We start from the raw sequence: 25,932 nt of genomic DNA, 5'->3' as shown, positions 1-25,932 counted from the left end.
TAGAGAGAATTGGGAAGAAGAATCCAGGATGAGTCTGCTGCAATTGTTTTTCACCTTCTTTTAAGTCATTAAAAATATACAGTAGAGGTGGGACCTCTCTATGCTCTGACCAGTGAGGTCTCCAAACATTCGACAGCCATTGGGTACTGGGGTGTGCAAGTGACGGGCAAGTCTCCATTTGCACAAGCGGCAGGTGCGCATGTGAAACCATCTGATCCTACCACCACCACCACTATTGCCAGTCCATGGAGCCAGAAACGTTGGGGACTCCTGCTCTAGATCACTATTGTATCTTTCAAGTACTTTTGCCTTTACCGTATTGTATATACTAAGAGCTTATCTTGTTTGTTTCCATAGCTTGACCATCAGTGTATATAGACAATGAAGTCCATAAAATCAGTTTATCAGTTTGATTCAGTTTGACTCAGTTTATCAGTTTGATTTGGTTTGATTACACATTTGCTAAACATATTTTATTAATCCTTGTGAGATGCAACCCACCTGAGGTACCATCCATTCAGCATCTAATGTTATCCCTATAATTTAGACAAATTAAAAAACATACCATGCATATCTAAAGTTACTTTTATTAGAACAGCTATTGAAATATAGTCTTGCAAATCTGAATATAGTTTTTTTCTTCCCTCCTTCATCTTCATTTGGGATGGAGGTGTCTGAGGCATTTTCACAAAATATTTTCTTGGTTTGGGCTCGAGTTTCATTTATCTGATTGTTTCCCTCTATCTTTCAAAGTCATCCTCTTTATTTGCACCTACATTATTCATACTTTGGTCTCAGAAAGTAAATTCTTCCCACCAATACTATCAACGTAGCCTATCACTGATTTACAAAATAGCAAACTCTCAGTTTAGTGCACCAATAGGATGCAAGGGGAACGCATAAGAAAAGAATATTAATTGACAAATAGGATTTCTAAAATTTATTTATTTATGTCATGGGTCTTATGTTTTTATAAACAACTCAAAGTGGTGAACATTTTATATGTGTAAAATGTACACAAAATGCACCCAAAAGTATGAAGACTCTATGTATAATAAAATGTATAAATATTTTCTAGACTGAGTCATCAAACATGGACTTTTTTTGTAGTAATTGTTTGGGCTGAAATCTATTATTGCCTGAAATTTAATCCCCACCCCCACCCCGAAATTCAGAAATTGGGCTACATTCTAATTCCACTGAATTAGAGTTTAGAGAACTAGAGAGAGCCCAAGACAAAGGACAGTGGTGTAAAAGTAGATATTTCATATGTAAGATATTAGTTATTAGAAAAAGTAAAAGCTGTTGAGATATTAATGAAACAGAGGTATAGGGTGTAAAAAATAAAACAAATGTGGAAATTCTTTATATTCAATTGTGTTCCAATTTTTAAAGAGCCATTATTGAAATATTAGAAATAATGTAATCTACAAAAGATATTCAGCATAAATATTGGTAATTTGGAATTTCAGGTCAAAATAGCCAAATCTGCCCTATAATGCAGATATACTCTAGATTATACTCAGCTTGCAAGCCAAATCACATTTATCAGGAATAGTGTCCTGGCTTGCCATAACTAATATGTACCAAATACAAGTAGAAAACAAGGAAACCTTTCAGATCATAGATATATGCTGTTTACAATTCTTCTACCATGTAGGGAAAATGCCACTCAAAAAATTCATTTTCAGGAGAAGAAGCAGTTTTCAGACTACTACAAGTTCAAATTAGAGATAAGTTAAGACAATAGCGAGAAGTCCCAAACAGACGAGTGCTTTAATGAAGAAAGAAGGAACCAGAGTTACTTTAGTGTTGGTAGAAGACTGCAGAGGCCGTGTCTTTGTAGGCTTGATAATCCTTTCTCTCTGGGTCAAGATGGTGTTTCTGGCTCCCTCCCACTTCCCAGGACCGGTCAAACGAAACTGAGTAGCTGAATAAGGTCCAAAATATACCTCCCAGGCCAGCTTTGGATCGGTCAGAAGAAGACTCAGCAGCTTGGGCTTCACTCCTAATATGGAAGCCAGTTCATCCATGTAATCAATATACTGCACTATTAAGGAATTGATTGGGATGGCTGTATACCTAAGAGCAAAACATAAGTTGAAGATCTGATAATAGAATCATAAAATCATAGAATTATAGGGTTAGAAGAGCTCTTGGAGATCTTCTACTAAAACCCAATTCCTGCCTGAGATCCTGCTTCCTCTTCCTTCCCCTTCTATCAATTTACAGTCACATATTTAGCATTCCAGTTGAGCTGCAATGGTAAGTGGTTTATTGTTCTACACATCAATTAATATGTTAAAGTTTTTGTTCTATATGATATGTTTCATTAACACTGTATGTAGTGTTAATGTTGCCCTTGTGAAATATCAAAGACTTGTGATAGTAATACTAATACTTTAATTATTGTCTATATTTTATAGTCTAGAAGTAGATTGTTTAAGGAATTGTAAACTTCACAGTTTTTGTTCTCTAATGATAGGCTATGGTTGAAATAAAGAATTTACAATAGAACTTGAATGCTTTTAATTTTAGGACATGTGACAACCCCTCCCCCACATGCTAATCTAATCTAATTAGAGTTGCCTTTGGTGAGATGGATAGCCATATAAATTTCATTAATTAATTAATAAAATAAAAACCTAGTCTATATGTCCCATCTCTTTCTGCAAGCAGTAAAGTTTATAAAATAAACTTATAAAATAAGTTTAATATGTAGCTAAGTTTGTATGCTATGGGTGAATTTGCAATTGTCATTTTAAAATTTATTCACACAGGCATTTTATATACAAGGCCAAAATATTTTCAATTCCAACATTCTGGAGAAATAAGCACATTATATATACACAGCTGATCTACCTTTTTTCATTATACTGGATCTTCTTAACAATATCAGTCATCATGTCATTACCTGAAGGTAACTTGTTCAGGCCTGAAAAACAACATCAGTTTAATCTTCTGGTGCCCCCTTAGCCTGAGAAATGCAGAACAGTTTGCAGACAGGTAATGCAGAAATACAGAACGTATTGTGGACTGAACAGAGAAACTGAAGTAGACTGTAACTGTGTTCATTACATGTATAGAGATATTAGAGAAATGAAAGTATTTCAATAAAGGACAAAGCATTGTGGTTATATAGCAAAACACTAGGATAATTTTCTGAAGAAGGAATATGGCTACTCCTGACCTCCAGAAATAGTAGGATGGTGGAGAAGGTGATGCTGGATAAACACTAAACAGCAGCAAACATTGGTTTTCCATACTTGCTACTGTGGCTGTAGATGTTTGCAAATCAAATCTGATAGCCTTACCCAGTACTAAGACTGCAGTCCAATGCAGACTTCCTGGGGTATTTAACTACTAATGGTGGCTTGCTTCTGCATAGGTATGCAACAATGCATGCAGACACATATTCCTTGGTAATTTAGAACCACTGCACTTAGCCTCCTGGCTCCCAAACATCAATTTGGTTGAAAGATGAACTAGCTCAGGACTGAAATAGGTGTTCTGTATATCTCAGCTTTCTGTTGAACTGAATATCAGTAGTAGTTCAACACAATTGTTAGCTTTACTACTTCAGTATAAACTATGCTTCAGATTATCATGGGCATAAACACTCCCATCCATTTAAATCAGATGTCAATATATTTCCTTATGGTTTGCAATCACATTCATTAATTTTACATTTCCTTACTCAAATATAAAAGTGTTCTGGCTGCAAAAAAGGTAAATTTTGTTTCTATTCAAACAAATACCTCACACACAATAGTATAATCTGAGAGTTTAATCCCTTTAATCCAAGAGAATTAAACAAAACCAGTTATGACCATTATTGAATCATGTCCAGTCTATCTGCATATTGGCAACTCTACAAGAGTTCAGCCAGAGGTATTTTGCAGACCAACCACCAAGTAGGGTTTTTTTAACTTAATGCCAGGTGTGATGGGTCGTGGGGCCATTTGCAGGGCACCAGGGCTAGGAGAAGTAACTTTTCTAAAGATACATGTGAAATGACCTTATTTGAAATTACAGAACAATTTTGGTGGAATTTCACCTATATTCCACTTGTATACTGTAATTCTTTCTTGGTTATGAAGTCTTACAAAATGATTCTCAAGTATGAAAATGAAATGTTAATTATGAAAAATTATCCCTTTGAAAAATGAACTACTGGTATGCCTTTCTGTAGTACATAGAAGACATAGAACTAAGGTGAAATTTTCTAACAGTAGGAACAATCAAGCAGTGGAACAGCTTGCGTTCAGAAGTTGTGGGTGCTCCAACACTGGAGGCTTTTAAGAAGAACCATTTTTCTAAACTGGTATAGGGTCTCCTGCTTGAGCAGCGGGTTGGACTAGAAGACCTTCAAGCCCCTTTCAACTCTGTTATTCTGTTACATGATCTAATACGAAAGCATTATAGGGATTTTTTTTTAGGACATGGAAATTTTTTTGGATGGTATTTTTGGATGGTTGCAGGATGTAAGCTGCTTCATGTAGAGCTGCCTCTTGAAAATGGCTAATCATCATCATCATCATCATCATCATCATCATTATTATCTTTTATTCATTAAACATGAAACTAGGTCAATTGAACATTTAAAAGTGTGTCACAAATATCATTGACTGGCTCCAATGGTTGATATGGGTTGCTGCCAGCATCCTAGATATCAACCAAGTATCTTCTTAAAATGTATGTTGTTCTGAGTAGCGATATCTTTTGCAGCTCTGCTGGTTTTGCATCATCATCATCATCATCATCATTGTTATTGGTTAATCTTTAGTGAGATTCACAGTCTTTGGGGTTGGTTGGTAGCTCAACAGCTCAAGTCCTAACCAAGGACCCAGGAACTGTTAAGATAGCGTCGGAGGGTATAAACGATTCCAAGTAGGGTGGTTTTTTGTAGAATCAGGGTATTCAAGTCTGATAAGGCAGAATTTCCAAACAGTGAGATAGCCCTTTAGGTATTGCTCCATGGGCTCCAATTACAATTGGCATCACACACGATTTCTTTTTCCAAAGTCGCTCAACTTCAATTTGTAAGTCCCGATACTTTGTGATTTTTTTCTTGCTGCGCGTCTTCAGTTCGTACATCACCATGTACTGCAATGTCAATGAACCAAACCTTTTTCTTTTCAACTATTGTTATGTCAGATGTGTTGTGGGACAAGTGCCTGTCAGACTGAATTCTGAAGTCCCACAAGATCTTGACTTTTTCGATCTCCAGAACCTTCTCAATCTGATGTCCCAGTAGTAATCATCATCATCATCATCATCATCATCATCATCATCATCGGAATTGGAATGTGAAGAAAGGGAGGGATGGAAGCACAGCTGAATCATGTGAGAAGCTCCAGCCAGTCAATGTCATTGATGATATGCAGAGCTGGGAACTGAGTACCTGTTTCCTGAACAATATACAAGCAGCTGAATAGACATTTGCTGATAACTGGGGGATGGCCGGGGGAGGACGACTTTCCTTTGTGTTGTTTGCACAGGAAAAACTCTGATTCAGCTTATACTACTTCTGTAACCATTTCAGCTTGAGAAAAGTATACTTTTGGCAAAACAAATGGTTGCTAGACGACTGAGTGGAAGGGTTAATAACTGGTTTTCATGCTAAAGGGATCCTAGAATTCACATTCTCCTGGTTTCCAGACTAGCACCTTCATCACTACATCAAACTGCTTATTGGGTGGGATGAAGAATGATAACATTATGACAGGGATAATTCCAAGAAGTTTCCTTGTTAGTCTTTTTGCTATATACATATATTATGTTACATCAGGGATGAGGAACTATGACTCTTTTATGACTTGTGGACTTCAACCCCAGAATTCCTGAGCCAACATGGCTGGCTCAGGAATTCTGGAAGTTGAAATCCACACGTCATAAAAGGATCATAGTTCCCCACCTCTGTGTTACATGAACAACACAATTGGTCATATGCAAATATTTAGAGAGATGGCGGTTACCTTCATGGGCACACAAATATATATTACATGGCTTTCTTGTTCTTATACAAAAGAGGGAGTTGATTATATTAACCAGCAGTGCAACCTTCAAACCAAGCAAAACATCAATCATTTTTTAATATTGTTTCTTACCCTTGAAGATTCTTGTGGCCCAGCGAACTTGGAGCTCAGATATAGGCATAGTGGCTCCCATAGGTTTGATTAAGCCAATCACAGCTAATGTGTGCTTTTCCAAGTGTGGTGGGAAAACATATTTATATAGTGAGAGTTTATTTGTTTGGGTCCCAAGGATAGAGTCCTGAGTGTAGGGAAATGAGAAGTTGTATCCTGTAGCAAAAATTACCACATCAATATTTTCTTCTGTGCTGCCATCTTCAAATATCACACCTTTTTCGGTGAACTTCTTCACATTTGGTTTCATTAGCACCCTGCCAGTAATTATAGCATTTGGTAGATCATCGCCCATAATTGGGCTCTTACTTAGGAACCTGCAAAATGAAGAAAAAAAACCACACTGGCCATATTTTACTCCAGAACATACGCTTATTAACCTTAAATGATCATTTGAAAAAAGGGGGGTTAAGTAAGCTACAGTAAATGATCATCTTAGATGTTTTTCAAACAGGCCAAGAAAGCACAGCCTTGGTGAAGAAAAGCTAGCTCATTTATGTCAGAGATGTAATTCAGTGTACGTTGATGTATTCTCTTTACCCGTGTATTTATACCAAATATACAGTACATTATTTACTGGCTTTGTATTTTTATAACAGTTTTGTCTAATTGTTTTCTGTTTTTACATTCTTGTTGACTTCTTTTTTGTATCCAATGCCACATTTTGGGAATATATTTTACTGCAAAGTAATGAAACAGCAGGTACAAAAATGGCAGAAAATGGAGCTTCAGTCTAGAGACCCTGGAAGTGCCTTTTTCTCAGGGAATCTTTGGATAACATCACCTTTATCTTCATCACCACCATAGCTAGACTCAGAAGAGCTAAAATTGGCAGAGTAATTTCTATGCAGGCTTTCAGCTTTTTTGTAAAAGGTATAATGGTAAAAAAAAATATGCATGAAGAAAAGTCACAAGATACAGAATTAGGTAAAGAAACCAGAATGTCAGCTAAGACTACTATTATTTCTCCACATTTAAGTTGCTCCTAAAATGGGATTAATATTTATTTTAATGTGTATATTCCATGTCTTCCTAAGTGTCAGAGTATGGAGAAATTCCACCCTTACCTGTGCTGTGGCTTTACACCATAATTCTCATGGTTAAATTTCATATTCAGCTTCCTCTCTCCCCATTGGTTTATCAGTGCCACAGGAAGTTTATGGAAAAGGAGATTTTTGAAACGTGTAAAATAAACTACATCCAAAGGATACCCATCATTAGAGACTCGATTGACCACCCAAGCTCCAGTTCTAGTGCTCAGAAAGACCTGTGGAGGAGAAAGGGAAATCAGCACTAACTCCTTCCCCAGTCAGTCTTGTAATACAAAACATAAATCTAGCGAACAAAATGGAGACTGAATCCCTTTCCCGCCATCTTTCGGATATAACCAAGGTCATACCCAGTTCGTCTCTTTGCCTAATCCCATCAGAACCAAAATGACCTCCCTACTTCAGACCAAGGTCCCTGCAATCCCATCTAGACCAAAGAATAGCAGCCTCATCCTCAGCTCACAGTATGGCTCAAGGGCAACCCTCTCAAGGAACATGTAACCTAGAGAAACTCCAACTTTCCATTTCCTTCACAATGAACTTCCTCAGTTCTGCTGACCTTCTGAAAGGCCCATTTTGCCTTTAGAAGTAATCCTAAGTATCAACAAGGATTTGCTTAGGTACCCAAACTAGCCAGCAAATCAGAACCCTGGGATTTCCTATCTTGCAGCCCTCAACCTCTATAAAAAAAAACCTTTCTTTTCCATTGTTCAGGGTTAGGGTTCTTCTTTTAAAGTAGGTACCCAATGATCATTGTAATGAGCATGGTTCTTCTCTTCAGCATTGTGCTCCTTACTTTGGCAAAAATGAAAACAAAACCCCACAACAGCCCATTCCTCCTTCCATTGAGTCCCAAGGGACAACAGTGAGTGCTAATATATTTTTCCCAAGAGTGGAAATGTGGGGATGTTCAGGAAAAAAAAGACAGAGAAGAATCTTGTTCTCAACCTTTGATGTTCCTCCTCTCCCTGATTTCCAGGCCAGTAGGACTATCTTTCAGTAAGGAACGCATATTTGATAAAAAGTATTGCAAAGCCCTCCAGCCTTACTGAGAAAAGTTCAACTTTCATTCACATATATTACTAACAATTTAATTATTCAATGAATAATTTAATGAAGCATTCACATGTATTACTAATTGATAGAATTAATCTTTGAAATGCTATCCCCCACAAAGCAACAAATGAACCCTGGTAGTATTTGAGCTCAAAACCTGACAAAATTGCCTGCTGTTATCATCAGATTTTTTAAAAAAAAACTTGTTTAAATACACCATACCTGCTTTGTGTTATGGCTGAGGTCAATAGCAATTTCTATTCCAGAATTTCCCACACCTATAATGAGGATTCGTTGGTCCTGGTATTTTTCAGGATTCTTATAAGCCGAACTGTGAATAATTTTCCCCTTAAACTTCTCAACACCTAATAAATAAATAAATAAATAAGGACCCATCTTTGCTAAGCAAAGCATATCTTTGTTGGAAGACTGAAAAAAATAGTCAATATAGGTGCTGGATTTGAAATGAACTTTAAGAAGAATTGTCATGGTTAGATTATTAGGTTATTGGGTTATTATTAATGTCACATTGTTGCCTGATATGTCCCATTCTCAATACTTCCTCATACTATTGTCAGAAATGACCCACACATATTGGACAGAATGACGATGAACCCTGTAGCTTTTAAATAATAACCAGGTATTAGTAGAAGTATTTTACTTCTTTTGCTTTTTGATCGTTGATGATTCCTAAGAGAAAAGTTTCTGGTCTGAGCTCAATCTGGTAACCAGTAATCACTTGTAGCCAGGACCAGAATGTCCTGGTCTTGGGGCATAACCATCACATGTGGTAAAATGTAGCATCAACTTTTTTACATTTCCAACATTTTGGGCTTGTGTTGGAGTAAATTTTTGCTAATCTCGTTGGGGCTAAATACCATCTGTAAAGCATTTTGTATATAGTTTCTTTGTATGCTAAGGATATAGTTAGCTTATAATTTCCATTCCATATTTTCTCCCATTCCACAGTGAAAGGTACAATGATTCTATATTATATCCGAAGTTCTGCGCCAATGTAATCATTGTACCTTTCACTGTTTCCTCTTCCATTTTGAAGTCTAATAAATATTTATATATTTTGGTTATAAATTTTTGTTTTGGTCCCATTAAAATTTTATCTAATTGTTTTTGCCCTTTGTCAAAGCCAAAATCTTTCAAATCTTTTTTGTATTTATTTTGGATTTGCAAATAGGGCCACCAATCAATAATAATTCCATTTTCCTTTAATTCTTGATTTGATTTTAATTTTCCTTGACTATCTAATAATTCCTTACAGCTTACCATTTTCCTTAAGTCTAATCTTTTTTTAAAAAAATTATTCTTTAAAAACAAAAAATACAAAAATCTCATTTCCATTAACAGTTATTGTGTCATTGTATATACATGTTTCTTATTTTGTAACTATACATTATTTTTATCCTTATCTTTCACCCATTCATACCACCTCTCCCATGTCACATAGTATTCTCGATCCTCTTTGCCTTTCAGTTCCATAGTGAATTTATCTAGTTCAGCACAGTCCATTATTTTTTGAATCAAAACTTCATCTGGTGGTATTTTATCACTCTTCCAATTTTGTGCTAACATGATTCTTGCTGCAGTTAAGATGTGTACAATAAGGTATCTTTTATCTTTACTCAAATTCCCTTTGATCATATCTACCGTGTTTCTCCAACTATACGGCCTCCACCAATAGAAAGGCCCAGCATGATTTCTAGGCATGAGGTGAAATTAAGCCCCGCCCCCAAAATTTAGGCCTATTTAAGCCATGTGTTTCCTCGCCATTTCTCACATTGTTCGTTAGAACTACACGAGGTGAAGAGAAATGGGGTGGGGGGGGGAGAAAACTTGCCTTTAGGAGTGCCCTGCAGGTAGCCTAGGCTAGAATACCTCGATAGCCGATAGAAGCTCCCTGAAGGCAGAGTCCCCAGCCACTTCAGGGCATGGCGTGGCTGCCCGTGTCCCCTCGCCTTTAGGCAGTCTCTTTCGGGCGATGGAAGGTCCCCCAAGTGCAGTCACCAGCCACTTCGATTGGCCGGTAGAAGCGGCCTCAGGACGAGCACACACACACCCCTCGCCGCGAGGCCGCTTCTACCGGCCAATCGAAGTGGCTGGTGACTGCACTTGGGGAGCTTCCATCGCCCGAAAGAGACTGCCTAAAGGCGAGGGGACACGGGCAGCCATGCCACGCCCTGAAGTGGCTGGGGACTCTGCCTTCAAGGAGCTTTTGTTGGCCGATAGAAGCGGCCTCGCGGTGAGGTACATGCATATGGGCCGCTCTAGTGTGGGAGGAAATTAAGTCACCTGTGAAAAGACGGCCTAGCTGTTTTTTCAGGGGGTCAAAAAAAAAAAAGGCCGGGCCTTATTTTGTGAGAAACACAGTAATAAAAATGTTTTGGGTTCCAAATTCAATTTATATTTTGTAATCTCAAAAAGCCATCTCTGTATTTTCTTCCATTATTTTTTGACCTCTATACATTGCCACCACATATGGAAAAATGTTCCTTTCTTTTGTTTGCACTTCCAGCATTCTGATTTCAAGGTTATATACATTTTCGCTAGTCGTGCCAGCGCTAAGTGCCATCTACAAAATATTTTATATTGATTTTCTTTGAATGCCGTCGACAAAGTCAGCTTCCAGTTCTCGGTCCAAGTCTTTTTCCACTCATCCAAATTTATATTATGACCCACATTTCTTGCCCAGGCAATCATTGGTCCCTTAACAATTTCCTCCTCTAGCTCTACCTCCAGCAAATAATTATATGTTCGTGTTATAAATTTTATATCCTTGCCTGTCAAGATTTGGTCCAATTTTTGTAAGTCTTTATCTATCCCTAGCTCCTTTACATCTTTCTTAAATTTAGTTTGAATTTGTGAATATACCCACCAGTCTAATATTATCCCTTGTTCTTTTAGTTTATCCAGTGTTTTTAATTCCCCCTGTTCATCTACCAATTCTTTATATCTAATCATTTTTTTAGTGTCCCTTGTATTTGGATATAATATAGCTTTCATAGGTGAGATCCAGTTCAGACTTTTCAAATAATGCTTTTTAAAATTTTCTCCCATGTTTGTAAAAGTGAATCCCTTATCAAATGTCTATGGAAATAGGAGTGGATCTTATTCTTTTTATCTCATAGAAAGGCATACCACCCAACTTGGAGGTCATGACCTTCTATCACCAAAATTCTTTTATTTTTTAAGTTTATCCTCTCCTTAACCCATATTAAAATTGCTGCTTGATAATATGTTTCCCATTTTGGGAGTCGAAGGCCGCCTCTGGTTCTACTATCTTGTAACGTTTTCAATTTTATTCGTGCTTTTTTCCCCATCCATATAAATTTCATTACTGTCCTATCTAATTCCTGACAAAATTTCTTATCCAATTTTATAGGTATTGTTTGAAAATAGTATAATAGTTTCAGTAGTATGTTCATTCTTATGGCTGCTATTCAGCCTAATAGCAATAGTTGTAATTTTTCCCAATTGGCCAGATCTTTCTTTATCTGTGAAAGTAATTTCATATAATTATCCTCTTTTATGGAAGAGCATCTTCCTGTTAACCAAATTCCTAGATACTTAAGTTTTTTGATATTTTGTAGTCCCAATTTCCTTTCCAGTTGTTTTTTTTACTTTCTATCAAGTTTTTGGTTATTACTTTTGTTTTATCTTTATTAATTTTTAGTCCTGCTACCATCCCATATGTTTCTAATTCTTGGATTAGATAGGTCCCTGACTCCATTGGATCTTCCACAAAAAACACTAAGTTGTCCACAAATGCCTGTACTTTATATTCTTCTTTTTTGCTCTTCAGTCCAATTATCTCCTTTCTTTGTCTAATCTGATTTAAAAGCACTTTGGTGGTCAAGATAAAAAGCAAAGGTGACATTGGACATCCCTGTCTAACACCTTTCATAATCTTAAAGTTTTCAGTAATCTCCCCATTTATAATTACCCTAGCTTTTTGGTTGGAATAAATTGTGCCAATCATTTTCTTGAATTTAGATCCAAATCCCATATTTTTGACCTGTTGGATAGAGAACTGCCAGCTGAGATTGTTGAAGGCCTTCTGAGCACCCAAGAAAATCAATGCTGCCTGCTTTCCCGGGTGAGCCTCATAGTATTCTAATATGTTTAATACTATCCTTCTATTGTTCCTTATCTGTCTAGAAGGTAGAAAGCCGTTCTGGTCAATATGAATAAGTTCATTTAATATAATTTTTAGCCTTTCCGACATTATTGTTGCAAATATTTTATAGTCTGCATTCAGGAGTGAGATTGGTCTATAATTTTTAATCTGTTTGTGATCTAAATCTTCTTTAGGAATTAGTGAGGTATTCACTTCTCTCCATGAATCGGGTAATTTGGCAAAGTCTAATACCTCATTGTACACATCTAACATCACTGGTTCAAGACATTCATAAATACATTAGTACAATTCCGCTGGAAGACTATCCGGCCTTGGCGTCTTATTATCTTTCTGCTTTTAAACCGCCCTTTTCAATTCCATCAGTTATTTGTTTATTTAATATCTCTTTCTGTTTCTCTTTAATTTCTGAGAGACCTTTCCTTTTCAAATATTGTTCTATATTCTCAGGGTTTATTCCATCCTCCCTATATAGTTGTTCTAAATATTTTTGTACTATTTTCTATTTCTCAGTCATTCAGTATTCTAATTTTCCATCATCATCCTCCAATTCTTGTATCAACCTTCTTTCTCTTTCTAATCTTAATTTATGGGCTCACCACCTCCCTGGTTTATTTGCATGTTCAAAAAAATTCTGTTTTGCCCTTTTCACCTCTTTAACTCTCTCTTCCTGATTGATAATGTTCTATTTATGACTAGTAAAAATAATCTCTCTCCTCAATTTTTCATCTTGTGGGTTTTTTTGTAATCTACTTTCTAGGTCTTTAATCTCCTCCTGTAATTTATTCTGATTTTGCCATCTTTCCTTATTCCTTTTCGCTGTATATGCTGTTACCAGCCCCCTCAAGACTGCCTTTGCTGTATCCCATAAATTCTGTAATGATGTTTGCTCCACTGTATTTTCCTTTAAAAAAAGTTCCATTTCTTTCTTAATTTTCTCTACAAAATCTTTCTCCTTTAAAATTTGGGGATTAAGTATCCACCTTCTACTCTTCCTTTTCCTTCCTTTCCAAATTATTTTTAATGGGTTATGATCATACATTTGTCATAATCTCTATCGAATCTAGTTGATATCCTAGTTCTGTGTTCATCCACACTATGTCTAATCTAGACCACGATTTGTGTGGGTTAGAGTAGAACGTGAATTCTTTTCTCCCCAAATTTATTCTCCTCCACTTGATCTATCAAATTTAGTTCCTGTGTCATATTGAAAGAGGATCTGTGCAAAATTTTCCTTTTCTTTTGTTCTTTGCATTACTAAAATAATCCTTCCTTATATCTACTACGGCATTAAGATCTCCCACAATGCACACATTATCTTGTCCCATCTCAATGATTCTCTCGTGTAAATCTTTATTGACTTTGGTTATCATTCGGCGCATAAATTGTAACTAATAACGTTGGCTTGTACCCTAATTCTAGTTCCAAGTATCAAAATTCTCCCTTGTGGGTCTACATATTTTTCTACTGCCTTAATTTCTTTTTTAACATATACCGCTATCCCTTTCTGTTTTTGATCTGCCAGGGCTACAAATAACCTTCCTAATTTAGAATATTCTAAACATTTCCAGAATTGTTTTTTAATATGAACTTCTTGCAGGCATACTATTTCTAATTTCTGTATGGCTAATCTAGATAGTATCTGTTTCCTTTTAATGGGTGAGTTTAGACCATTTATGTTTAATGATAATAGCTTTGTTTCCGTTTCCATCTTTCTACTTGTGGGATATTATCTGTCTTCTGTTAATTCTAGTCTCTCTTTGCGGGCGTGTTCTTAATCTTCTTCTCCTTGTTCTCTCCTTCTTGTTCTAGGCCTCCTATATCTTGCTGTTGTTGTTCTTCTTGGCTTTCTGTCTCTAGCTCCTCTCTACCACTGCTTTCTTCTTCTGTTCCTCCAATCTGCTCATAGAAATCTTGCGCCTTGTCTAAGTTATCTATCCTGATTCTCTTTTCCTGCCATGTTACCAACAAGCCTTCTGGAATTAACCATCAAAACATTACATTCTTCTGGATAAGTTGTATTGCCCAAAACTTATAGTCTTTTCTCTGTTCACACACCTTCTTGGGAACCTACTTCAAGGTTTGCACTTCTTTATCTTTATAAACCAAAGGTTCATCTCGCGTTATCTTGTATATTATGTCACATACTTGTTTCCTGGCAAATCACATGTGGACTTCCCTGGGTAACCTGTTACATCGAGCACAACTCCTTTGAACTCTTTAGGCCTTGTCAATTTCTAGCAGGATCTCTCGGGTCTCCCTTTGTAAAGCTGGCACAAGTAATTCTGCCATAAGCACATTCAGATCTTCATCTCTACTTTCAATGATATTTGGAAACCTCAAGTAATAGGCAGCACGGTCCATCTCTAGGTGGATAATCTGTTCTTCTAAGCTTTTATTTATTGTCATCATCCTATTGTCCATTAGTTCCAGTTTCTTTTCATTTTGTACTGTTCTAAGTTCCACCTCTTCTAGTTTCTGCTCCTTCTTTTGCATTGTTTGCTGTATGGTATCAACTTTGTCTTCTAATTTATTAATATTGCCTTTCAATTCCATATGATTTTGCAAAATATTCTCTTGCGTTTTATCTGTTGTTCTTGCATTTTAAGCATGGTTTCTTGAATGGTCATTAACGAACCCTGTATTGTTTGCATATTGGCTACAGTTTGTTTTTCTGCCCCTGACATTCCTTCAATTGCCTTTTGACTGGCAGGTGATGTAATTGTCAATGTTGGACTAGATGTTGCCTTCTTTGCCGTTCTCCAGGCTGATGTCATGGCCCTTGTCTTTTTATTTCTACCTATTTTATTATCTCCTTTATAATATATTTTAAACTAATCTCTTACTTTCAATTTATTCCTTCTTCTTTTCAAATCTCTTAATTATATTATATAGAATTAGCACCACTTGTTATCCCTTTCTCTATCTCAAGGTCAATATCACTATTGTTATATCTAACAATATCCTACTCAGACAAAGCCCTCCTGCCTTTCCTTATGCACAAAGTATTAAAAATTATTCTTGTTTTCCTTTTATTTATAATAAAAGGGGAAATCTAATTTCCATTTATATATAATCATCTAAATATACTTTCCCCTTAATCTCTTAATCTTTTAATATTGTAATCAAAATTTATTTATCACTATATTTCCTTAGTTCAGTATACAATATTTAATCAAAGTAATTATAACCTCAAATATCACCCCAATAGAGAAGGAAAGACAAAAAGGGCCCCTTTTTAATTTCTTAATTCACTTTTAACTTAGAGGAGTAATCCAGTAGTCGGGTTTTTATCAATTGAAAGATCTACATCTGCATTTATCTCTATATCTCTTACTCAAACACCCCTTTTCGATTTCTTTCTATACACAATGTATTCTAGTTTCTCCTTTATACAATAAAAGAGGGGTCACGGTTTAGATTCTCTATACTCACAACAATATCTTAAACTCCTAATATCCTACTCTAAGATTATTTATCACTACGTTTCTTAACCCAATAATCCTATTTAGTCCTATTTAATAATCCTATTTAGATGGTATAGATAATTATACCATCAAGTTATTTCAAATTAAAGAAGGAGAAAGCCTCCTTTTTTATTTCTTATACCCACAATCGCCTTAAGACAGTGCTCTAATAGACAAATACATTCAAATCATACAGGTCATACAGATCATGTTAATCATATAAATCAAACTTATATTTCAATACCAGCCTATTTTGTTATCTTTAAAGTTTACAGTTCATACACCTCACTCAAAGATTTCTTTTTCTTTTCCCTCCAATCTCACCGTCCCAGTCCAAACCATTTTCCACTCTCCTCTCTTCTGCTTTGTCTTTCTACTACTCCTTCCAAGTCTCTCTTTATGACTCCACTCGTATCTTCTCTGTTTCTTTCCAATCCTCTTTTGTCATCTCTTTCAGCCCACTCTCTGCCAAATTTTCTTCTTCTCCACTCCCATTAATGTCCTGCTGTCTCTTTCTGCTTGAAAACTGCTCAGTCACTCCTTTCTCCGTGTCTCGCCTTTCTCACCTCCACCATCCTGACTTTCCTTCTGATCCTTTCAATGCCTTGTTATATAAATCTAGTAGTATTGGTTCAAATATTTCATGTAGATTTTTATATAATTTGCCTGGGGTTTTGTTTTTTTGTTTTTGTATCACCTTTTGTAGCTCTACCAATGTTATTTCTTTATTAAGTATTTCTCTTTTTTCTTCAGAGATTGGGCTCAGACCGTTTCCCTCCAAATAGTATCTAATGTTTTCTCCCATTACTACTTCTTGCTTATAAAGCTTGCCAAAATATCTTTTTTGCATTCTTATTATCACTATACAATGTTAGTAAAGGTACTCTATCTAAGCTATAGTAATCTGGATTCAGAAACCTAAATAATATATACTAAATTTAAAATCTATCTCTCTCCCTCTCCCTCTCTCCCTCTCTTCCTCCCTCCCTCCCCACTTCCTTTACTGAATACCACAAAGATTAAAATGGCTTACAAGAAAGTCAATGTTGCTGTGTGGATGAAGAGCCCTAACCCCTCCTCTAGAAAAAAGAACTAGTTTTTAAAAACATATGCGCTCAAGATTAATTAGACATATTGATATAAAAACAAGAAAGTTAATGACCATGAATTATGTTTTTCACTCAAGAAGTGATATTGGCAGGCTCACTTTGCCAAAAGTGAGAGGAAACTACTCTAGGTAAAGCAAGCAAGGTAAGAAGAAAAATACAGCTTAAGTTATTATACTACATCAAGCACAGTAAGAAATCGCTACTGGAAAATGTTTGTAAAAAACAAAACGCAACTGAAGACTACAAAATTAAAAAAAAAAGATTTTATGTCATACCATGTGTGTGTGTCTATGTGTCTATGTGTGTATGTATGTGTGTGTGTGTGTGTGTGTGTGTGTATTCAGCTTTGTCCGGGTATTTTCCCACGTCATGGTAGTTGTGCTTTTAAAGTTGTAGCAACTTTTCGGCAGAATCTCATCTGCCATGATCAGGCTTCTGTATAGTGTTCATCTGTGAGTCAGGCTTTTATAGTGGTTTCAGATGAACACTATACAGAAGCCTGATGATGGCAGATGAGATTCTGCCGAAACGTTGCTACAACTTTAAAAGCACAACTACAATGACGTAGGAAAATACCTGGACAAAGCTGAATGCCATAGATGTAAGTACCCATAAAAACTTAAGAAAACAAATATCAAACCTCTATGGGAGGAAATAAACAGCCAGATCAAAACCTACAAGAAACTGGAAATTAAAAGAGCAGGAATACTATGTGACCTCCAATTCCTACGCAGCTGCAGAGACAACAATACCACACCAACCTGCTTCAAATTAACATTTCATCAAAGCACAGCAGCCACTAAACGTATCCTGAAAAGAACTGAAATGGCTCTACTAAGGAACGAGCTCCACAGCAAGAGATTCCAATTAGATCAGTTAAACAAAGACTTGCTAGCACTACACCTGGACTTGAGCAGCAAAATCCACCCTCTACTTTGGGACAAAATTAAACAACTTACAACTTGGAGAGCTGAATCTGAAAGCACTTACAAAAATGATAAACTCTTGGAAAAATTAAAGAAATTAGAACAGGACAAGAAAACCCCCAACAACTCACAACAACACCTGAAGCAATTAGTATACAACGTTTCCAACAGAGAACTCACCAAAACAGAAACAGATGTCCTAACCAAAGGATTCAATGATGCTATAGCACCCAAAAAATCCCCACAGAGTCCATCATATGTGCAGTAGAATCCAGCCTAACCAAATTAAATTACAGATGAAGCTGATAAAATAAGACACCAAGTTACCAACATCCTATGCACAAGCAAACCACCCAAAAGCAACTTGCAGAAAGAAGAAATTAAAGCGCTACAAACCCTGAAAAGAGATAACAGCATAATCATACTCCCAGCAGACAAAGGGAATGCCACAGTAGTAATGGACAGAAAAGACTATCAAACAAAATTGACAGACCTACTCCAAGACTCCACATATAAACCCATAAACACAGACCCAGCCACATACCTGGAAAAATTAACCAAGAAGAAAATTATAAACAGCCACATGAGCAAAAAGATCCAACAGTCAATCATCCCAAGAGAAAAATCTTCCAGAAGCCCCAAACTATACGGCCTCCCAAAAATACACAAAGAAGGCATACCTCTGAGACCCATAGTCAGCTCCAGAGGAGCACCACTACAAAACCTAGCCAAATACTTAGCAAAACAGCTACAGCCCCATGCTGAAACAGCAGCTTCACATGTACAAAACTCATACCACTTCTTGGAAATGATCAAAGATCTACATGTGGAGCAAGAAGATCTGCTTGTAAGTTTCGACGTGGTTTCACTATTCACTCAAGTCCCGATAAAAGAGACCCTTGAAATCATCAAAAATAAATACCAACCAGCTAAACACCTCATGGAACTAACAGAACACTGCTTAACCAACACATATTTCATATACAAAGGTGTTATGACTCCCCTTCGAAATTCAAACGAACAAAATAGAAAGCAGCCGTTTCACAATTAAATCAAATGGAAAGAAGTCTTATTAGATAACGGCTGGCAGAAACCACAGCATAAATCTTACTCTGTCCGGCAAACCAGTCCTGGCAATAAATCCTCAGCCTCAGAGCTCTTTGCTGTAACGTCCTCACTCAAATAGTCATTTTGTTTCTGGCGAAATGCACCAGCCCAGCTGTGTCCTTTTATACTCATTAAGGCAACGTGCTAATTTACTGACTTGCTCTTCTCATTTGCTCCAGCTGATTTTGCCTTTTCAACCGTCTTCTATTTTTTACATTTAACCACAAATTTTCCAAGTTCTCATCTCCACTAGAAGACTCTCTCAAAACTTCCCTGTCAGCCATTCCCGGCTGTTCATCAGATAAAGAACCAGAGGAGATCAAAGGTCCTGACAATTCTAATACATCAGGTTTGTCGTCCTTTGTCACGTCCATCTCCTCATCCTGGTTATCAGTCCAATCAGTAAGCCAGGCTGGTTCAAATTGTTCTGATGTAACCTCTTCACTTGAACTCATATCAATCACAGGAGCTGAATCCAAGCCCGGAGCCACAACACAAAGGACAAAGATACAAACAAATTGAAGGAGCCCCTATGGGATCACCATTGTCACCCGTCATTGCAAACCTGTTCGTGGAAGAATTCGAATCCAGAGCCCTGGCCAATGCCATCCACAAACCCAAACTATGGTTAAGATACATCGATGACACATTTGTGATTTGGAGTTTTGTACATGTGAAGCTTACGAAACTTACAGCCCAGCGATCTACTAGTGAGCTTCAATGTCATATCCCTCTTCACCCAAGTGCCTATCAAAGAAGCCTTGACAGCCATCCAAAACAAATACAACCCCTCCAAGCACATCCTAGATCTGACCAACCACTGCCTATCCAATGCATACCTCACCTACAACAGACAAAAGTACAAACAAATAGAAGGAGCACCCATGGGATCACCCCTCTCACCTGCCATCGCAAACCTCTACATGGAACACTTTGAAACAAAAGCTCTAGAAAAATATGATCACAAACCCAAACTCTGGCTCAGATACATAGATGATACCTTCAAATCTGGCCACACAGGAAAGAAAAACTGAACAACTTCCTCACACACCTCAACAGCCTACACCCCAAAATACAATTCACCATGGAAACAGAAGCCAACAATCAACTTCCCTTCCTAGATGTCTTAGTATACAAAAAATCCAGTGGCTCCCTAGGACACACCATCTCTCAGAAGAAAACACATACAAACCGCTATCTACACGCACTCTCACACCACCACCCAGCACAGATCAATTCTGTAGCCAAGACACTCATCTCCAGAACAAAATGCTTAGCTGACAAACAACACCTAAAAACTGAACTACACACTCTCACTAACATACTAACAGCCAATGGATTCCAAAGAAAGAAGATTACCCACCTAATCCAAAAAGAAACCCCAACCAAAATCCAAGACAGAGAACAAGAGAACGGCAAAGCCCTCCTCCCATATATAAAAGGCACTACAGACAAAATCAGCAAGATTCTCCAAAAACACAACATTAAAACAGCATTCTGTACAAACAGAAAAATATCCACCATCCTAAGAAACCCTAAAGACAAAATCGAGTTAGAAAACCAAGGAGTATACGAAATCCCTTGCACCGCCTGCCCCACCACATACGTCGGACAAACTAACAGAAGAATAAGTGCACACATTGAAGAACACAAGAACTCAATCAAAAAAGAAGAACTGATCTCTTCCCTGGTCCAACACCTCAAAGCCACAGGACATGAGATTGACTTTAAAAATACCAGAACTATCGCCAAAACCGAACACTTCAACAACAGAATAATCAGAGAAGCCATAGAGATAGAAAAGCACCCACACAGCATGAATAAATGAGATGATACATCCCGCCTACCAGCCACCTGGAAACCCGCCCTCATTAACAAACGAGTACCTAACATGAAGAAGGACACCAGACCCACACCCACGAGGGCCACACAAGATGCTACCACCACACTTCCACGTAGAAAGCAGGCTCACACCCACACAGATGATAAGACACGACCACGGACCAGAAGCTGTACCGCAGCTGCATCACTACCCGCTTCAAACCCCTCCGAACCATACATGAAGCGAACTGATGCCCACCATGAAGATGTTGCATGACCACGAACGCGAAGCCAAACAATAGGATCACAGCTCACCAGCTCAAATCCCCCAGCAACTAAGACTAACCTGAGCACAACCAAGCCCCCACCTGAACAGAACACACCCCCAGCCAATCAGAACACAGCCAAACCCCCAACCAATCAGAACACAACCAAGCCCCCACCCAATCAAGTCACACCCTCACTAGCAGTTAAAAGGAAGAAGCAGCTGCAAGCTCACATTATTCTGAGAAGCACAAAGCCGAAGGCAGAAGCCTGAAGATGATGAATGAGACGTCATCGAAACGTCGCCATTTCCAATTTTATACGGGAGAAAACCTGAATAACCAAAGATCCACATACAAATACCTGAGAAAACCTCAGAAAACATACATACATACATACATACATACATACACACATACATACATACACACATACACACATATACATACACATACACACACACACACACACACAAACATATATATTTGCCAGGAAGACAATACAAACTCTGTGAATATGTCTAGGAAAGCACTACATGTGGAACTCAATTTAAAAGAGATCTGCGTTTAACTCCTAATGAATAATGGAATGAAATATATTATTATTTTGCATGTTCTGCTTGAATCAGCATTCTCAATTAGCTTATAAGAAAATCACAATTTCCTACCTAGAAATGAGTCCAGAGGAAAATAAGGTTGCATATAGAGGCCTGTGCAAAGTAGAACAGCATCAAAGATAGCTGTTTCCTGCTTCCCGTTCTTTTCTGTTACAATTTCCCACTGTCCACTGATGGGGAAATCTGTGCATTTTCTTAAATGGCAGACTTGAGCCTTAAGATAAAAGATACTTCTTTTTAGATTCAGGTTCATGGAGTTTTTTTAACAGTGATAAGTGAAGCACTTGAAGTAAAGTAAAGAGAACAAGGCTGGTTCAAAATATCCAGAAATATACTTGCTTAATTCTTACCGTTAATATTCCTCTTTGGACTTCATCAGTTCTAGAATAGAGACCAGCTTTATGCACCTATTCAAATGGAGCAGTGGTGGGATTCAAATATTTTTACTACCGGTTCTGTGGGCGTGGCTTGGTGAGCGTGGCAGGGCAAGGATACTGTAAAATCTCCAGTCAGAGGTGGTATTTGCCGGTTCTCTGAACTATTCAAAATTTCCGCTACCGGTTCTCCAGAATTGGTCAAAACCTGCTGAATACCACCTCTGAAATGGAGTATGGAACCAGGTGCCCCTTAGGAATCAAGCATATAAATATTTGGGGTGATCTAATAAACCAAAAACTGAAAATCACGGTCATCTCTGGTATTTATTACAAGGTCGCTTGGTGATTCCTGAATGATCTGTATTTTGGGGCCTGCTTGATCAAGTCTGTCACCTTGAAGTTAATTATAGTGGTCCAATGATTCTTAAACTGGGGATTAATTATCCAAGGGTACTGTTTGAATATATCCTGGGGATAATGGAACAGTTTGTAATAGCTTATTTGTGAATTGAGGATCTAGTTTGGGCTATTGAGATGCTTATATAAAACAACAAAGGCTGAGTTACTTTTGCTTTTTAACAAATGATGTTATTCAGACCAGGAAAAGAGTAATTTGATCCAACAGTTAAACACTATGATGATGGTTTCAATTGTTACTTACTTGTTAATTATTAATTATAAATAATTACAAATGGGACTTCTTGCAGTAAGTTTACAGGTAAGAGAAAAGTCTAGTTCAGGGCTGTCAATCTCACAGCCCATAGGCCAGATGCATCATGCACTGGCCATGCCCATGCCCGGTTTAGCAAAGGGGGAAAAAAAGTCCCAATATGTCACGTGACTCCACTGTGATGATGCGAGTTTGACACCTCTGCTCTAGATACAAATGATTGCAGGTTCAGTCTTTTTCTCTTGGATTTACCAAAATCTGGATTAGGATTAGACAGAATTATCCAAGTCCCTGGATAGCAGGAGCTTGTTCAGATAGAAACCAGTGCCTTACATGTTCCAAGTTCTAAGAGAGTTAAGAAAAGTTTACTATATTCCTATCTTTCTTTCTTTTCTCTTTCTTTTTCTCTTTTTCTGAAATTTCTACTCTTTCTTTTCACTTTTATATCTTTTTATTGTTGTAATTATAATCTTTAATAAAATTTCTATTGAAGTGCAAGGTTCTAAGAGAGTTATAGGCAGCATCTTAATGAAGAATGCCATTTTATTGTCTTGTGGGGAAGGGTTATTATGGTAATGTTCATAAAACTGATTCTTAGAAAATTATATTTTTCTAGAGTTTTATCTTTTGAACTTTCATTATTACACTTTGCTAATTCCATTTTATATGATATAGCTGTTTGAAGAGCTCTTTATAGTTACCTCTGCATCTTGTATCCTGCAACTACATTTACTACCAAGATATCCACTCATCCTCCCAGCAAAATCTCGATTCTCAGTTTCTTACCTTGAAATGTATGTACTTAATCAAATCAAACTGCTTTGCATACATCCTAAAGTACTCCATCATTTTACTATGATGCACATAGTTTGGGTATTCCTCAGGAATAGGAAAATCACTAAAACTCATCAATTCCTTTGAACTATTTGTAGTCAATGATTTGTAAATGCTGCTGTGGCCTTCAGTGACATGTTCCTGCAAGAAATTTTTCACGTTAATAAGAGGGATTTTTGAAGACAGATCAATATGGTGATGGCCTAAATTGTTGACCATGAATCCTCACAATGATTTCTTGTCTAATTTATGTTTTCTTCAAGTCCCAATAGTACTTTGAAAAACATGTCTGACCATATACCATATTGGAAATGAAAAAAAAAATAGCACAATATATCAAGTTCCAATGTATTTAACTATTAACTAGTTATTTAACCATGATCAAAACAGTAAAAAAGAAAAAAAAATTGTACACAGTGGCTGAACACAGCTAAGAGAGTGCCTTAGTCATATAAACAGCCATATAAAACCTAACGTTTTACACTTAGAATCACATGCATAATTCTATACCTAAAAGAGTTACATTTTGGCACAAACCGAGAAGAAAAACCCAGCATATTGTCTCTGTGCCCATCTAGATCACTTCAGGTTTACAAAAAAGGAAAGACATTTGTTCATATAGCATTGTGTTAATTTAAAATAATCCAAAGAGGCTGCTGAAAGCCTGTTTATTTAAATTGTAGAATCAGAATATTTGGGCCACAAAAAGTTCTCTTCAGAAAAGGTTCCGAAACTTCTGATTTTCATGCTAAATATAACAGTTTAAAATGCACACAATCTGGACACAAATGTTAAACAGTCAAAAGCTCCCCAACTACACAAATCTTACATCCAATTTTCCTATTCATCTTACTGATATTGCACCGATGATCAACTACCTCATATTTGGATATTACAAAGTAGATCATTGTTTTTTATGTACTATCTATCTATTTCTCTTCTCTCCTATCCATACAATTAATAGTTAATTAACTAGGTATCTCTTGATAGATAAAAGGGGAAATGTCACCCTAATGAGCAGAGTCCAAAGTAGGAGATTCTTGAAGAAAAAATTATTTGCTGAGAGAAAGAGGAATACTTGGTTGTTGAAGACAACAAAAAAGAAGCATTCTAGTGAGGCTAGTTGATGGGGTGGTTACAGAACAGTCAATATTGCCTATGAGAAAACATACCTGGAATCTCCATAGCCCCCCTATGTCCTCACTTCTCTCAAAACATGTTGGCTGAAGACCTTCATCCAAACAGCATTTAATGGCTGTAAGGCCACTCGCCCCAGCTCCGATGATGGCTACTCTTTTGGCCATTCTGTTCTGCAACAGAAAGGAATGAGCTATTATATTTTGCTTCCACAGATTCTTGAAAACCAAATCGAATCAATACACAGCAAACAACAGATAACCACAGCCTGTCCAACTAACATTTGTTGTACAAATAAGAGAATTAATATGTTGCCAAAGTAGATTTCAGCTGTATTTCCACCAGTGAAAATCTGGAAAAATCACGCAGGATTCTATTGTTTATTTTTAATCAATGCACACACTTGGAAAATTTTTCCTTTTGATTTAGGAGGCAGCAGTGGCACATTTGTGTGGCTCTGTAAAATAAAAATATAAATGCAGTCTATGATTAAGTCAGCTTAAAGTTTTGCTGCCATGTTTGTCATATTTTCAACTTACAACCACAACTGAGACCAAAATTCCATTGTTAAATAAGACAGTTGTCACACCCAATTTTACAACCTTTTTCACGATTATTAAGAAAATAACTTGTAGTTAAGTTAATAACTGTTGTTAAGTGAACTTGGCTTCCCACATTGACTGCTTGTTGGGAAGTGCCTGGGAAGGTCGCAAATAGCAATCACATGAGCCTGGGACACTGCAACTCTCATAAATACCTGCCAATTGCTAAGCGTCCAAATTTTGATCACGTGACTGTGGGGATGCTGCAACAGTTTTAAGTGCAAGTACCAGTTGTAAGTCCATTTGTCTAGTGCTGTCAGTCACTAAATTGATGGTTATAACTCAAGAATATTTATATATTGATCTTTTCCCCTAAGGCTTCTACACTCTCCAAGCAAGCAGATGGAGCAAGTCAACTGTCCTCCTTCAGCTTCTTTTAATTCAATAAGAGCGCTCTCTTAGAAAGATTCAGGTAGGTTTTAAAAATTAGAACTTAAAATGAAAAGGCAATAAGAATTTGCTAGAAATAAACAATACCTATGGTTTTAGTATCCACTCTAAAAAGCAAATCCTTGATATTTTTTTCACTTAATGCATTCTGTTAGTATGAGCATGATTTGATTAAAAATACCTTGCCCACATTTTCAAATTGTACAATTGC

The 25,932-nt window shown here is 37.0% G+C and overlaps 1 protein-coding gene across 1 annotated transcript; it reads right to left on the bottom strand.

Annotated features, from left to right (window-relative positions):
• Positions 1-1,727: 1,727 nt before the first annotated feature.
• LOC113438163 (dimethylaniline monooxygenase [N-oxide-forming] 2-like) lies at positions 1,728-24,902 on the bottom strand. Its single transcript, XM_026703431.2, has 8 exons — positions 24,765-24,902; positions 23,545-23,733; positions 21,763-21,925; positions 8,477-8,619; positions 7,217-7,416; positions 6,111-6,466; positions 2,863-2,935; positions 1,728-2,082 (listed from the first exon to the last, which is right to left on the bottom strand). Exons 1-8 carry the CDS (start codon positions 24,894-24,896, stop codon positions 1,728-1,730), a joined length of 1,611 nt encoding a protein of 536 aa, XP_026559216.1. The 5' UTR covers positions 24,897-24,902.
• Between the last annotated feature and the right edge of the window lie 1,030 nt (positions 24,903-25,932).

This window comes from Pseudonaja textilis, chromosome 3 (assembly GCF_049901715.1).
Source record: "Pseudonaja textilis isolate UNSWEBS1 chromosome 3, rPseTex1.2, whole genome shotgun sequence".
Lineage (NCBI taxonomy): Eukaryota > Metazoa > Chordata > Lepidosauria > Squamata > Elapidae > Pseudonaja > Pseudonaja textilis.
Note: the sequence above shows the minus strand (reverse complement) of the source record. Positions and strands in the feature narration are given on the sequence as shown.

Coding starts and splice junctions, on each gene's coding strand:
- LOC113438163 (XM_026703431.2), bottom strand. CDS start 24,896: ATGGCCAAAAGAGTAGCCATCATCGGAGCTGGGGCGAGTGGCCTTACA. Junction 6,467..7,216: donor GGTGTAAAGCCACAGCACAG/GTAAGGGTGGAA, acceptor TTCATTTTGCAG/GTTCCTAAGTAAGAGCCCAA. Junction 2,083..2,862: donor ATCCAGTATAATGAAAAAAG/GTAGATCAGCTG, acceptor TTTTGCTCTTAG/GTATACAGCCATCCCAATCA.